This window comes from Talaromyces proteolyticus, assembly GCF_021365285.1.
Source record: "Talaromyces proteolyticus strain PMI_201 chromosome Unknown BGW36scaffold_10, whole genome shotgun sequence".
NCBI lineage: Eukaryota > Fungi > Ascomycota > Eurotiomycetes > Eurotiales > Trichocomaceae > Talaromyces > Talaromyces proteolyticus.
The window spans coordinates 1,347,980-1,361,487 of NW_025764286.1; the positions used below are offsets into that span (position 1 = coordinate 1,347,980).

General features: G+C 48.6%; 5 protein-coding genes across 5 annotated transcripts; 2 read left to right on the forward strand and 3 right to left on the reverse strand.

Moving 5' to 3' along the window:
* Positions 1-432: 432 nt before the first annotated feature.
* BGW36DRAFT_385783 (uncharacterized protein) lies at positions 433-3,049 on the forward strand. Its single transcript, XM_046216956.1, has 6 exons — positions 433-727; positions 792-1,094; positions 1,169-1,540; positions 1,604-1,681; positions 1,762-2,352; positions 2,415-3,049. The coding sequence occupies exons 1-6, from the start codon at positions 555-557 to the stop codon at positions 2,641-2,643; spliced, it is 1,746 nt and encodes a 581-aa protein (XP_046068939.1). The 5' UTR covers positions 433-554; the 3' UTR covers positions 2,644-3,049.
* A 1,190-nt stretch (positions 3,050-4,239) lies between these two features.
* Positions 4,240-6,251, reverse strand: BGW36DRAFT_301674 (putative MFS alpha-glucoside transporter; the record flags this gene model as incomplete). Its single annotated transcript, XM_046211710.1, has 8 exons — positions 4,240-4,392; positions 4,457-4,561; positions 4,653-5,377; positions 5,452-5,492; positions 5,550-5,591; positions 5,646-5,769; positions 5,833-6,140; positions 6,211-6,251. 8 exons carry the CDS (start codon positions 6,249-6,251, stop codon positions 4,240-4,242), a joined length of 1,539 nt encoding a protein of 512 aa, XP_046068940.1.
* Positions 6,252-7,106: 855 nt separating this feature from the next.
* Positions 7,107-8,479, reverse strand: BGW36DRAFT_385788 (uncharacterized protein; the record flags this gene model as incomplete). Its single annotated transcript, XM_046216957.1, has 1 exon — positions 7,107-8,479. The coding sequence occupies exon 1, from the start codon at positions 8,347-8,349 to the stop codon at positions 7,108-7,110; it is 1,242 nt and encodes a 413-aa protein (XP_046068941.1). The 5' UTR covers positions 8,350-8,479.
* A 376-nt stretch (positions 8,480-8,855) lies between these two features.
* Positions 8,856-11,125, forward strand: BGW36DRAFT_385790 (putative C6 transcription factor). The gene is made up of 5 exons (XM_046216958.1): positions 8,856-9,045; positions 9,099-9,740; positions 9,792-9,866; positions 9,918-10,511; positions 10,568-11,125. The coding sequence occupies exons 1-5, from the start codon at positions 8,894-8,896 to the stop codon at positions 10,782-10,784; spliced, it is 1,680 nt and encodes a 559-aa protein (XP_046068942.1). The 5' UTR covers positions 8,856-8,893; the 3' UTR covers positions 10,785-11,125.
* Positions 11,126-11,303: 178 nt separating this feature from the next.
* Positions 11,304-13,147, reverse strand: BGW36DRAFT_399806 (glycosyl hydrolase; the record flags this gene model as incomplete). Its single annotated transcript, XM_046218564.1, has 2 exons — positions 11,304-12,949; positions 13,018-13,147. 2 exons carry the CDS (start codon positions 13,145-13,147, stop codon positions 11,304-11,306), a joined length of 1,776 nt encoding a protein of 591 aa, XP_046068943.1.
* Between the last annotated feature and the right edge of the window lie 361 nt (positions 13,148-13,508).

Below are 13,508 nucleotides of genomic sequence, written 5' to 3' on the forward strand. Positions count from 1 at the left end.
GATATGCATACGCCCATGAATTCAGGCCTCCATTGATATTAGCAGGAACGGAAAAATAACGGAGCACCTGCGTATAGCTGATCGTATGGAATCTGAATCATGCAGGGATTTGACTGGCAAAGTACGCCATCAACATCCGGGGATCGCGGGGTTCGAATTTTCAGCGTCGGCATTGGTCACAATGAGTTTCTTTGTTCTCGCTTGGCAGTCACAGCGTCATAAGCTTTATAGGGCCTCGCCATAAGATTCCCTTCCAGAGTGTTTCCCAGCTGCAGTAGAACGCACTAGAAGCAGGGTCTCGTATTTTAGAAGCATTCGGGCAACGGAAACAACCCACCCCTTATATGCAATTGGACAGCCAGCGTTCGTGCCGGCCGGTCAGCACTAGTATCTAGCACGGGATGCCGGTTTTTGATTTCTATTCCTTTGCCTATATTGGTCTTTTTCGGCACCTGAAATGATTCTATAAAGGGTTACGATATTACAGGCTACTCACAGAACAGATAATCACCTTCCGTAATGGAAAGAATCCCGTAGATGAACGCAACAAGCCGATGAGTCTTAAGCGCGACTTGCCGCAGAACGGTCGGCGACACCGGAGTCCTCTGGTCTGCAATACCTGTCGAGAAAGGCGGACAAAATGTGATGGTCGGCGGCCCAAATGCTCGTTCTGTATGCACCGGAGCAAAGAATGTTTCTACGAAAGAAACCCAGACCCTCCCTCTCCGTGAGTGAAGCACGGCGCGCTACATCAAGCCCCATACTCGCCCAGCTTCTAATCTGAATACCAGTCTCGCAGTAGAGTTATCCAGGATTTGGAAACTTCTGGATCACATAACTGGGGTCATAGACACCACAGCTTCTGAACGGGCGTGCTCAGCCAAGGAGCAATCGCCATGTGATCTCCTTGTTGACCAGGATCCATTGGCCGGGTTCCCGATCATGATCATCAAGAACCAGTCTTTCCTGGCGCTTCTTAAGCTGGATCAATCATTACCGGTCCAACTGGAGCAGATGGAAAGCAGAAGTCAATTATCTTGCTCTCGTCCGTCCAGTGTCCAAGTTGTGATGATCGATTTTGCCCAGGCATTAGAGTACGTGGCAAGGGAATCACTTATCTCTTTAGTGGTTGGCCTATTGACTGACAATGAGCACCATCGGAACGCAGGTTTTTGAACGCTTTTGCTGAACATATCCATGTTTGGTATCCGATTCTCCATGTGGGTTATATGGATGAATTTCTGCAAGCGGTATCAACCCCGTTTCAACCCTCCATAGATTCTTGCCTAGCTCTCCTCGTTTTAGCAATAGGTTCTCTGGCCAGAGATGAGTCGATTGCGTATGCACCTCAGAAGCGACCAGAAACCATATACATTCAAGCAGCGGAAGACATGCTCCCCTGCGTTCTGACAGATGGCAGCACTAGAAGCATACAGTGTTTGCTTTTATTTAGCGTATACTATCTGTGCCGCGCCCAGCCATGTCGAGCACATGATTTCGTGGCTATAGCGTCATATAAAATCCAAGATAATTTGATAAAGTGAGTGCCCAGACTTGAAGGCGAAACACATTCTCTTGTCTAATATTGATGGCCTATTCCTAGCCGCCTGGATGGCGAGAACGATTTACCTGGGTCAACAATTATCGGAAACTGCTACTGGACTGCCGTTTTGATTGAAAGGTTCTGACCCCTATTCCAACAATTGGCTATCAAACAATATGGCGTTAGAAAAGCTATAGTTTGGCTGACGGGTTTCAAAGTGAGATCACTGTCCAGCTGGATCTGGTCGACAGTGGTATTTGGAGTGTGGATTCAGTTACTACAGTGCCAGTCAGCTACGACACCTGGATATGGCGCCCATCCCTCAGCCCAGTCAGGGCTGACGGAGATGAAACCGAAAGGATAATACACGAGCAAGCTCTGCGTCGCCATGACTTGTCGTATTTTGTAGCGGAAATTGCGATGCGGAAGATGCTTCAACGTTGCACATCTTCTGTTCGAAGGTTGTCTCAAGTCAACTTCTTATATGCGCCCGTAATTGCAGCAGAACTGGAGAAGCAATTGCAGGAGTGGTACAATCTTCTTCCAGATGAACTGTCTCTCAGGGGTGATAACGGCGATGGCGTCCCTTTTAGGGGTTTAGCGCAAGCAGAATTCCTGCATACGCAATGTTTTGCATTCAGGGCTTCAATATATTGGCCGGCGGCCTACCAGGCATCGGTTACGGGCGAGGCCGATGATGACCTCCTTCTTCACTGCCGGAGCTTTTTTGATAGTTATGTTGATTTTATTGCAAGTGCGGCGATTTCTGTAAGCGTCTGCAAACCCAATCTCTGGACATTATATGCAAGGTAATCTGTTCCATCAACATGTAGAAGGGATTTCTCAATAGCTAACGGAATGTCTGATATAGCGTGTTTACTATTTCAATGGGAGCCCTGACAGCATCAGCGACACCGTGTCTACTCAGTATAGTCTCGCCGAGAGTCCGGCAGAGTTTGGAAAAAGCAGTTCATCTTTTTGGAAGCGTGACAGAAGTCAGTTCCTCGCTGGCCGAATTGGGGGCCATTCTGAAGGAGAGAACTTTCCATCAGGCATCTCCTTCAAATTTGGGCTGTATGAGGTCACTTGTACACTGTTAAAAGAATATCCTCTATATTATTTGACGTTACCTCACTCCTCATTAGATATAACCACCCAGTGAGACCGGTTAAGGCAGTATCATCTGCAAAGAGTATGAATAGCCTACCACTGCTTTCTAGTAGTTTTTTTCTTTTTTTAACAGAGGCTGTCATATGGAAACTCTCAGATGAATGACACCCGATACATGTTTCGCTATATTGAGGGATTTCATGCCCAACATATATGTAGCCAGACAGGAAAGTGGCATATTCAATCAAGCAAACATCAAGCAAACCACATGGGGCGGATTTCCCTCGGAACCATTTGCGAATCCTTTCTGTCTCTTCCGATGATCAATATCGCGGAGATTTCTCCACTCCTCCGCGGGTTCACCATTCATTAGTCAGATTGAGTCGCACCTAGAGCATGGTGTTCGATAACAATGTTGGAACATAGAAGTTCTCATATGTCTATGTTATCCTTTTATCTTATAAATATCAAGCTCCCGCCCCCCTTTCATTAAGGTTTTGTGGCATTCAAGAAGACCGAGAACTAACTTTCACTTTTCTAAAAATAAAAATGAGGTTTCTATTCGAAAAGCCCAAAGAAAGTGCTGGCAAGGCGTGGCCTGCAATTCTGGTCCGTGGATTTGTAGCATTTGGGGGGATTCTATACCGGTGAGTCTGGCTTTTATCGACATCCAGGATAGGATGCGTTTCGATCTCATCGGGGATGCGAACGTGCAATCCAAGATTTTCTTCGTTGATTTGCTTGCTGTTTCCTGTGCATAGTTACTTTATGATCTATGAGACAAAGGGACTGACGTTGGAAGAAGTCGATCAGCGTTATAGCGAAGTAAAGGATGCGAGAAAGAGCTTAGGTTGGAAGCCAAGCGTCACCTTTATGGAAATGACAGGCAAGGCCCAGACATTCGAAGAAGACAAAGAAGCGACAGAAGAGCGATGCGAGTTTGACAAAAGTCGCGAAACTTCACTATGACCACATAGCGAGAAGGGTAGAAAGATGAGAATTCGAGATCTTGTACAGCTAGGCAGGGTCATTATCGATGGTGGTCCATGCGATGATGATTTGGGGGGAACACTTGGTAGAGGATTAATCTTCGCTTCTCATTGTATATTTTGGTTATAGGTGTGAGACAGTATGCAATGGCATAGTGCGACTAACATTATGACTTCCCTTGTCCTTATACCTGCGTAAGAAGGCAACAAGAGTCAGAGGCTTGTATATTCACAATCATCATGCTAACACTCCGACAAAGAACATTAAGAACATTAAGAACATTTTGCATATAATAGCGCTAGAAGGGACCATGCCTGGTCAAAATGACATATATTAGCGTAAAATGCTAGCATATTATACTCGGTCCTCCTTTTTAAGTTTCATGAAAAATATTGTTATATTTCTAATCTCTTGTATCACGAATGGTACGATTGGCCCCGACTATAGTGTAGTAGTCGACTGTGAATGTAATGCAAGAGCACCACATTTCAAACGAAAGAGCAGAAAAGAAGAACCAGTACTTTCAAGGCAAGTGGAAGTTCAGATCAAAGCGCAAGAATACCTAACGTTCAACTGACTTCAAAGTCTCCCTCCCATCACGAAGAGGAGTTGACCGCCTCTACATGCTCGGAGCCTTCTACCTTGCATGTATGGGGTGTTATTTCACCCTGCGCGGCCATGACACGCCTAAAGTGTCGAGGAGCAGTGTTGCTTGCGTAAAGCTCGTCCATCTTTTCAAAAGAAATACCCTGGGCCATTTTCGTCAGTCATAATCGAAATAGTCTTCATTTCTAAAGTGTGGTCTCGCTGTACCTTTGTCTCTGGATAGAGGTACCATCCTCCAATGGCTGCAATCAGACCTGTTCCGAGGAAGATGAATCCAACTTTGCCGCCCAGGTGGCCTGCATCAGTATTGATCTGTTGAGAAGGACAAATGCGTCGTTAGTACCGCAGACCTTTTTTTTTGAGGACATTGACATGGAATTGAGAGGGGTGCGTGTGTTCATACCATGTATGGGACCGTGAACTGCATGATGAGCCCCCACACAGCGTTGGTGATGGTAACGAGGCCTTGAGTAGTACTTCGCAGGCGAGCTGTAGCAATTTCCGAAGCCAACACGAAGCCTACGGCTCCAATGGAAAGCTGATATACGATCGCCCAGATATATATGAGGACAACAATACCCCAGCTTGCTCTCTCTGGGTTTGGTATGCATCCCAAAATACCGATTATTAAAAGTGCAAAGCACAGAAAAAACTGAGGATTCACTATCATGGTTCGTCGGCCGACGATTTCCGTGAGTGGGAAGGCTAGTATGCTGGATAACAACATCACCACATAAAGGACAATGGACGCATCGAAGTAATCTTTTACTCCGATCAATTCCAAGAAATATGTTGCGTAGCCAATAACAAAGGTAGCTCCAATCATTTGCTGTCCGCTGGCGGCAAAAACTGCAGTTAGGGTTCTCTTGAGGTTAGTGCGATTAAAGCATTCGGCTTCGGTAGACACATCGATGCCAAGGAACTTGTAGGAGCCCTCAGTGAGGTTACCGTGGGTGGAAATCTCTCGTCCGTTTTCCGACTCCATTCGGCGAACTTCTGCTACATAGAATGCCTCGTTTTCGAAGCCATAGACGGTCCGGAGAGATCTCTGGGCCTCTCTGTTCTTTCCCTGGCGCACCAGCCAGTATGGAGACTCGGGGAAGAAGAACCAACCAGATATGAGAATAGCTGAAGAGGGGGCAAAAAAGAATGGTTAGGTAAGATATACTTAAAATAAAATAGGAGAGAGATAAGGACCCTACCTGGAAAGAAATACATTGCCACTATGGGTAACCACCATTGCCTGCCAAGGTCACTCAACAACGTTTCGGTTATGATGAGAACAAATGCTCAAACTCACCATTTGCCAGCCAAATGGCTACTACCTCTGGCCACCACGGCTCTAAGAATAGGATCAGGTACGTAATTCTGTATGACTGGGAAATACCAAACCGACATTGCAAACTGTCCAAAGACAATGCTAGTATTGAAAAAACAGAGGAAGAAACCGCGAAGTTCCGGCCGACAAGTTTCACCAATCCATAGCGGAGAGATGGTGAACATAATACCAATCGCAATACCTGGGGAGTCTGCATCAGTAACAGAAGTCGTATATTTCTCACTTCATCAGAGCTCATACGAACCATTGACACCTCGACCGGCCAGGTGCACTCGCCAATCAGTTGCCAGCTGCTGGAGAATGACACCCGCGGTGGAAATGAGGGAGGCAGCTAAAATTCCTGGTTTCCGTCCGTACCTCTCAAGCAGTGGAGCGAAGATAAAAGTAGCAACTATTTCGCACGCAGGAGCGATCGAGCTCCAGGCGGAAAGGTAGCGAGCAGGAATCAGATAAGAACCGTCTGGCTGCGGATATCCAAATCGCCTTTGGAATTCTGGCAAAGCAGCCAGCTGACCTCCAGCCACAATATCGAATCCTTGCATGACAACCCCGCTAGATATCCAGAGACCTAGCTCTCCTGTCAAAACGGGACCTCCACCGGGGGGGATGCAGGAGAACTTACACCACAAGCAAAACCGCCTTTGCGAAGTGAGCATTCGCCATCTGCGGGACGGGTCAACCACAGAGTAGTCGATCCTTCTACAAGTCAGTGATTCCACCCTCAGACGTTGGGCGTAGATAGAGGCTTACCCATCGATCTCAATCTCAATCTCGGCGGCGGTCTGCATTTCCTGCGCTGTGAAGATTCTCATGGAATGTTGGTGTTTACCAAGTCGACGTGACGGTTTATCAGAGCCACCATGATGTTGTCTATCCCCGCCTTATGTATGCAGAAGATTGGGGAAGCCGGGGAAGTGGCTCGAGCTTGGTGAGGCCGCGGAGTGCTGGGTTTTCTAGAATATCTGGATGTTCAGAATTTCTCATGGGGTATGCATAGGGTATGAGTAATCAGAAATCTTCTCGCGGAGTCCAGCCGCTCTCCGCGAGAAAGACTAATCCTTGTTTTGCAATCTTATTTTATTGGCTAAACGTCCGGACGGAGACTATGTAAGCGATGTAGTTGCTAAGTTAGTTAGTTATCGAAGTTTACTCACTTAACTAGAATATGCAAAAGCCAAATTATATACTCACTACATTCCGCTCACCGAGCCTCTGCTTCCGGACAGATTGAGGGGGAGAAACTCAAATCCCATGGAGAAAGAAGGATTTACATCTAATATTCGTTTACAATTAAAATTCGTTTCCATTTAAAACTCGTTTACAACTAAACTCATGTTAATAAATGCGCACTTTCTAACTAGAAATTAGTTTGATACCGTAGTGTAGAAAATTGATATTTCTCGAAAAACATGTTTCTTTCTCGGCAAAGTCTACTGCTAGGAAGTTGGATGATGCCCTTGAGGAGATCTGCACTTGCTGCCTTGGGCGAGGAATCACATTCTTGTATAATGTAGCTAAATTATTTCTCAAGGCTCTCTAAGAACCGTCGACGAATATCCTTGCAGATTTGCACATTGTTCACCGCCCGTTCTCGCGAGTCCTTCGCCCGTCGCTCCAACCATTCGTTCCGATCCTTGACGAATAAATCATACCTCTCTCGATGCTGGACCAACATCTCTTTCTTTTCCAAACTCAGCCTGGAAATCTCCGGCTCAGACACATCCGGCACGGGTGGGAGGATCTCGGGCCTCCTTGGGAGACGACTCTCGACCGGCAGGATTTCGAGTTTGGGACCCGGCAATGTTTGGTACCAGTAGGCGGTGGTGGCCCAGTCGTCGCGAAGGTGGTTGGCATGGCCAGATTCCATCGTGACTTTGATCTTTTTGCCAAATCGGACGGGATCGGCCAGATGCCAGCGATAGCTCACCTGGCAATTAGGCACGTCTTCCTCGTGGATAATGCTGCCGCAGAATGGATAGGCGTTCTTCTGCATACCCCAGCCCTGAGTAAAGTAGTCCTCCCCTCCCGTGCCATGCATACTGGGCGGCCATGTATCATCATCAATGAAGATCATATCGTCCCCTTCGCCCCACCAGGTCCCCTGAAAGTGGAGGACAGAGTGATTGCAGCCAATGTACTGACCAGCGCCCTCGGTTTCCAGGATGACATAGTTGTCCTTGCCATCCAGGTTCTTGACCTGCGTCTCCAGACTGTTTGTCTGGATGCCAGACGGGGCCCAGCCGTTGGTTGGGTTCTCCCGGCGCCAATGGGCGTGGAAGTACAGCGTGTCCTTGTGAAGGGGCTCGGGATACAGCTCGTAGTCGATGTAGAAGTACTGAATGTAGGCCTCGTCGTTCTGGTTCTCGATCTCGATGCGAGCACGCTTGTTGAACGGCATCGTCAGGTAGCAGTTGAAGGCGGCCGCCCCGCCGAATTTCTTCTCCTCCGAGGGCTTTACGGACACAGTGAATGGCAGCGACTGGAAATTCGCTGCCATAGAGTGGCCCAGGCAGAAGAAATCGCCGATCGGGGCGAGCACATTGGGCGTTTCGGAATCGTCCCAGTACATTTTGATAAGCACTTTGCGATAGTAGTCCGGGTCGTTTACTTCGTAATTGAGGCCGAGCGCGTTGTGAATCTCCATCATGGCGACCCCGGACTTGGAGTAGGGGATTAACCCAGGCCCCAGAATCTTTCTGCACGTCTGGACAAACCACAGATGCGTGATGGCACCCGGGCCCTCCAGATCGGCGAGCAGCATAGTTTCACCAGGCAGGACAACGAAGGCATCTTCGTTCAGCCCCTTCTGATCCCAGCTGGAGACCCGGGCACTGCGGGAAGTCCTGCGCCTGGTAACATCCGCGAGGAGGTGGTTTCCAAAGGGGGGGTTCATATTTGAATGACACTAAATGACAACTGGTGTTGTTGAGACAAGATGAAGAAGGGGGTTCGCTTGTTTCTGCTATTTCGGTGGTGAAAGGGAGAAGAAAGTATACCCTTTGCTGGGCCATTTCTTATACCTTTTCAATCGCAAGCATTGACTAGAAGATGCTCTAATAATTCGCCGCCCATCAAAGGATGCGATGCTGCTCATGTTTCCGCGTAGGTCGACAACAATGTTGAGTAGTGTGACAGTGTATCAGTATGTTCGTGGAATCACCTGCACACTCCGCCCGTGGGTTCCATGGGCTTGCCCTTCCCCACAGATCCTAGCGGGATGACATAAATGCAGCAACTCCGCGCGCGGTCTTCTGAAGCAACTCCGCAACGCTACGAAATTGACAACAGGAGGGAGTATTGGCAGTATGGCTAAGACCCGGAAGAGATTGATTCTCGCCTGCGACACGTGCCGGTCGAAAAGGACCAAATGCGACGGGCTGAGACCCGCGTGCAATCCCTGCCAAGCGCGCGGGCTGGATTGCTTCTATCAGGAGCTTCCCCCAAACCCCGCGCACAAGTAAGTATACGCCACTCCCCATATCTGCGTCGATTATTGAGACAACGGCCCAGGATCGAATCAGAGTTGGCCATCGTGAACCAGCGCCTGGACTACATTACTAGTCTGCTCGCAAAGCAACCGGGACCCGTGCAGGATGCCCAAGACTCGGGGAATGCGGCGCTTAGCTCCCATGAAGATTCTCCCTTTCGGCTGCTGGCAACCAGCTCCATCATGGCCGTGTTAGGACTTGAGGCTGATTTCCCCCAGACCCTCATCCGGCTCGAAAGAGCCAGCTATCTCACGGGCTCGACAAACGGCGGCTCAAGGCTATTCTTCGTCCCCCATCAGCAGGCCATGAGCGCGCTAGCCGCTTTTTCAGAGCGCATCCATATCTATTATCCTATGCTCCCACCCAACTTCTCGGAGGAGTACTTCCGGGTCCTGTCAGAGCCTTTCACCCCATCGTGCAAGTCATGTTTGGTTCTTCTGGTGGCTGCCATCGGCAGTGTGGCCCATGATCCCACATCAGGCCGCGAGAACTCATTCTTTACAGCTGCTCTCTCATTACTGCCGCCGGTTGTTGCGGAATGCTCTCTAGCGGCTGTTCAATGCCTGATTTTCCTGAGCATCTATTACGCTTGCCTTCTCAAACCCTGCCAGGCTCATGATTACTGTCTGGTGGCGTCGTTTAAGGTGCAGAACCTCTTTAAAAGGTACTACAAACACTACGCGGATTCATCCTTACTTTGCTGACTGTCATGAAGTGGTTTACAAGGTACAGACCCCGATATGCTCGAGTTAACCTACCGAGCGTACTGGGCGATTCTGTTACTGGAGAGGCAAGTCGCTCGCACGGATAACTAGTCCTGGTGCTAACGATGGTCTCCTAGTGAACTGAGCGTCCAGCTCGATGTTGCCAAAAGCAACATCTGGAAACTTGATTACTATGTTCCGCTTCCGAACTGTCTTCATACATGGCAATTCCCTTCCGAAGAAATGTCCACCAGTCCAGCTAGCCATTCCCCCGCAAGCGCCCATTCAGCTGGCAGCACCAGGCCAGACCAGGCACAGTCATTCTTTCTAGCCGAGATAGCGATGCGGCGAATGCTGCACCGGTGTAACTCCGCGGTGACGCTAACTTCAACAGGTCAGTCAGCCTATGCACCAGGAGTTGCCATGGAACTGGAACGCCAATTAGACGAATGGTATGATTATCTGCCGGATAGCATTCGCTTCCCCAGAGACTCTAGCCAACATTGCACAAATCACATTCGATCACTATCAAACTTCCTCCGTGTCCAGTACTACTGCTGCAAGTTGTCCATCTACTGGCCGGCTGTTTACCAGGCAATGCAGGATGGTGTAGCCGAAAGCCAACTGCTCAATCACTGTCAGCGATTCTTTGATTCCTACATCCAACTGATGCCGAGCATCATATTTGCCTTCCAGGACTGTCTAATTCACAAATGGACGCTTTTTCTCAGGTAAGCCTCTTACTAGCCCTCCCATCCTACTACTCAAATATTTACCCCGGGAACAGCGTATTCATTACCACGATGGTGGTTTTGAAAGCAGCACAAACTCCTTGCCTGGCCAATATCAGTCTCGACCTGCTTCCCGAGTGTCTTTCCTCGGTCGCGACAGCTGGCTGTGGTGCAGAAATCAATAGTCCTTCCTTGATAATCCTGCAGCAGACGTTGAATAAACGGCTTCTAGAGGCTAAGAATCAAACCTACGGTCTGGAAAATACGGTGTAGTATATTTGGTGTGCCAAGTCATGGAGTTTTGAAAGAACCAACGGATTTTACTCCAAAAACAAGAGGCATTCCCGTCTGAACCCCAGTTTCAGGATCCGCAAGTAATTCTGAAGCCGTACAACTCATGTGTTATTTCTGGATCTCTTGGAGTAAAAATAATTAGCGTAGGAATATTAAGTCACTTCTTTGTATTTATTTAGAGAAAACGTCCTGAGATTGGTTGTTTCTCTACTTGTTCTCTACTTGTTGTTCTCTACTTTGTTGATTACTTGTCAAACCACGTCAACTTCACTGCCATGTTTGGAACTTTGCATCCTCCCAGATTACTTTATTAATTCAACTTTTTTCTTTTTCTTTTTTTTTTCTTTTTTTTTGGGGGGGCGTAAAAGCTGAGAAACAGATTAGACGTAGTTTTGAAGGTATAGACCAGCTTGCATAGCAAGCCTATGCTTTTCGCCGATGGCCTCTTTTACCCAACTTCCTGACGGCGAGCCTCTTGATTTTCGTGGCAAATCTAGGCTAGTCGACAGTAAGTAGATCCTTGCATCCGTACAGCCCATCCCACACCCGGACTTCTTCAAATGATGCGCTGTGCTCACAACCTGCAGCAAAAGCTGAAACAATCCTGCCCGACGTGTAGGACCCAGAGTACACGGTTGTTGCCAGTGCGAACCGGTCGTTTGCGAAGATTTCGACAATATCGGCATCGAAGATAGCACGGAGATGCAGGTTTTCTAGCTTCGGCTTGTCCGCCATTCCATCAGGCTGCGTGAAAAAAAGTGTAATCGGTCCTTTCTCTGGAAAGGTGCTGATCTCTGGAGTGACGGTCGATGCGGCTCGATCAACTGTTATGGTCTCTTCCACAACGGAGAAAGTGATACGCAAGCGAACCAAAGAGTTTGACGTCGACTGGATGCAGAATCCGACCTCGTCACAGTCACTACGGACAGAGATGATGGCTTCTAGCTCCCAGCATGGGGTCTGGATGGTGCAAATTTCGGCCTCTCTCAGGGTGAGACGGGGAAGATGGAAAGATCTGCGCTGGCTGGTTTGGATGCAGTATTCTCGGAGCCGCGTGAACTCGGAAATTGGACGAATTCCCAGGGTGTATAGGGACGTTGAACCATCTGGGCAAGTCATTACCTCTACGCTAGCGATTTCTGAGAGCTCGGTGCGGAGCGCCGCTGTGACGTTGGGTAGGCAGAGAAGGAACAACTCGCGTGGGATACACAGAGCGCCGTTCCAGCCCTTTCGGCGGGCATAGTCGCAAGTGATGTCCTCTTCTGGTATCCAGCCGTGCATAATGCGTCTCCCAGAGGCAGGATCAAGGAAGGAATTTGCGGCGTACAAGGAGCCGTGATCAAGATACCCGCCACGCTTGTATTGGAATTTCACTCCTCCATTTGTGTGCTGGGTGGTGAGGTCTCCGAACATCCACAGCAAGGATCGAACTGTTCTCACTGGCCCGTCTAGAGGTTGTCGGTGGTGCTTGATATGATCCCGTTCCACATCTCCCTCGGCTCCTAGAATCAAACACTGTCTCGCCGTCGATTCTGTCTCGAGAGTCATGAAGTTGGTACACTCCCAGTTGATCCCATAGTTTCCGGACCACTTCTTCGACTGCTGGAATTTTTCCGGCAAATTGATCAAAGGGCCTAAATACTCCCAATGAGTCAAGTTGTCCGGGGATACAGCATACAGAAACACCGTCGGCCCCGCGCCCTGAATACCACCAGAAATGATAGCGTAGAGCGAGTGCTGGCATTGGAGCTCATCCATTGCTGGCCAATTGGCAATATACGGGTCTCTGAACCCTGTCACCTGTACACCATCCGGCTCACCTCCCAAAATTGGATTTTCTGATGGTTTGCTCCACGTCCTCCCACCATCGCTAGAGATGGCCATAGCCAGACCAGCAGCACCTCGCGGATATGGAGGTGTGCTCCAATGGAAAGGCAAGCAACAGACTGAGGAGTAGAAGACGGTGAGGCGCGTTTCAGTTGTACCCTCGGGTTGTAAAAAACAACCTGTGAAGACTCCCTCCTTGTCATAGTCCTGATCAGGCTCCAGGGCCGGCTGGTAGGTCGATTGGTTCCATGTGAGTAGATCAGGGCTGGTTACATGACCCCAGGACATATTTCCCCATTCAGTTCCCCGTGGATTACCTATTTCACAAACTGCGTCTCAGTTGCCTGCTTTTATTTCACGGTGAGAAAGTCATTAGGATACTCACATTGATAAAAGAGATGGTAACGCTTAGACTTGGGGTCATAACCAGGGGCGCAGGGGTCATTTATCCAGCAAGGTGCTGTGATGTGGATAGTTGGGCGAACAGTAGTGCAGCTTCCACGATCGATCATCATGCCGAAGTCGTTGTAGGAGGGTCCTTCTGGGAGACTGCGGCAACGAGGGTTGAAATGTAAGTAGTTTCATTTCATGCCTCCCTGTTATAACTTCCATCATTGTCGTTCCGTATCAATAACTCACTGATAACCATTTTCCAAGTCATGGAGAAGCTAACTAGAGTAGTTGGAAATAATTTGACTGAACCGCTCCATATTCTTCTGGTGACTTTGTTGTCGCGGAGTACTTGGGAACTCCGCGGTGATGCTCAGGACAGAGAACGAATCTGTAGTTAAGTGTCTAGCGACGACTTATCTAAAACTTTTTATTCGGCCATTTCGCTACAGTGATCATTAGGGGTGGAATCGAAGTTCGAATACG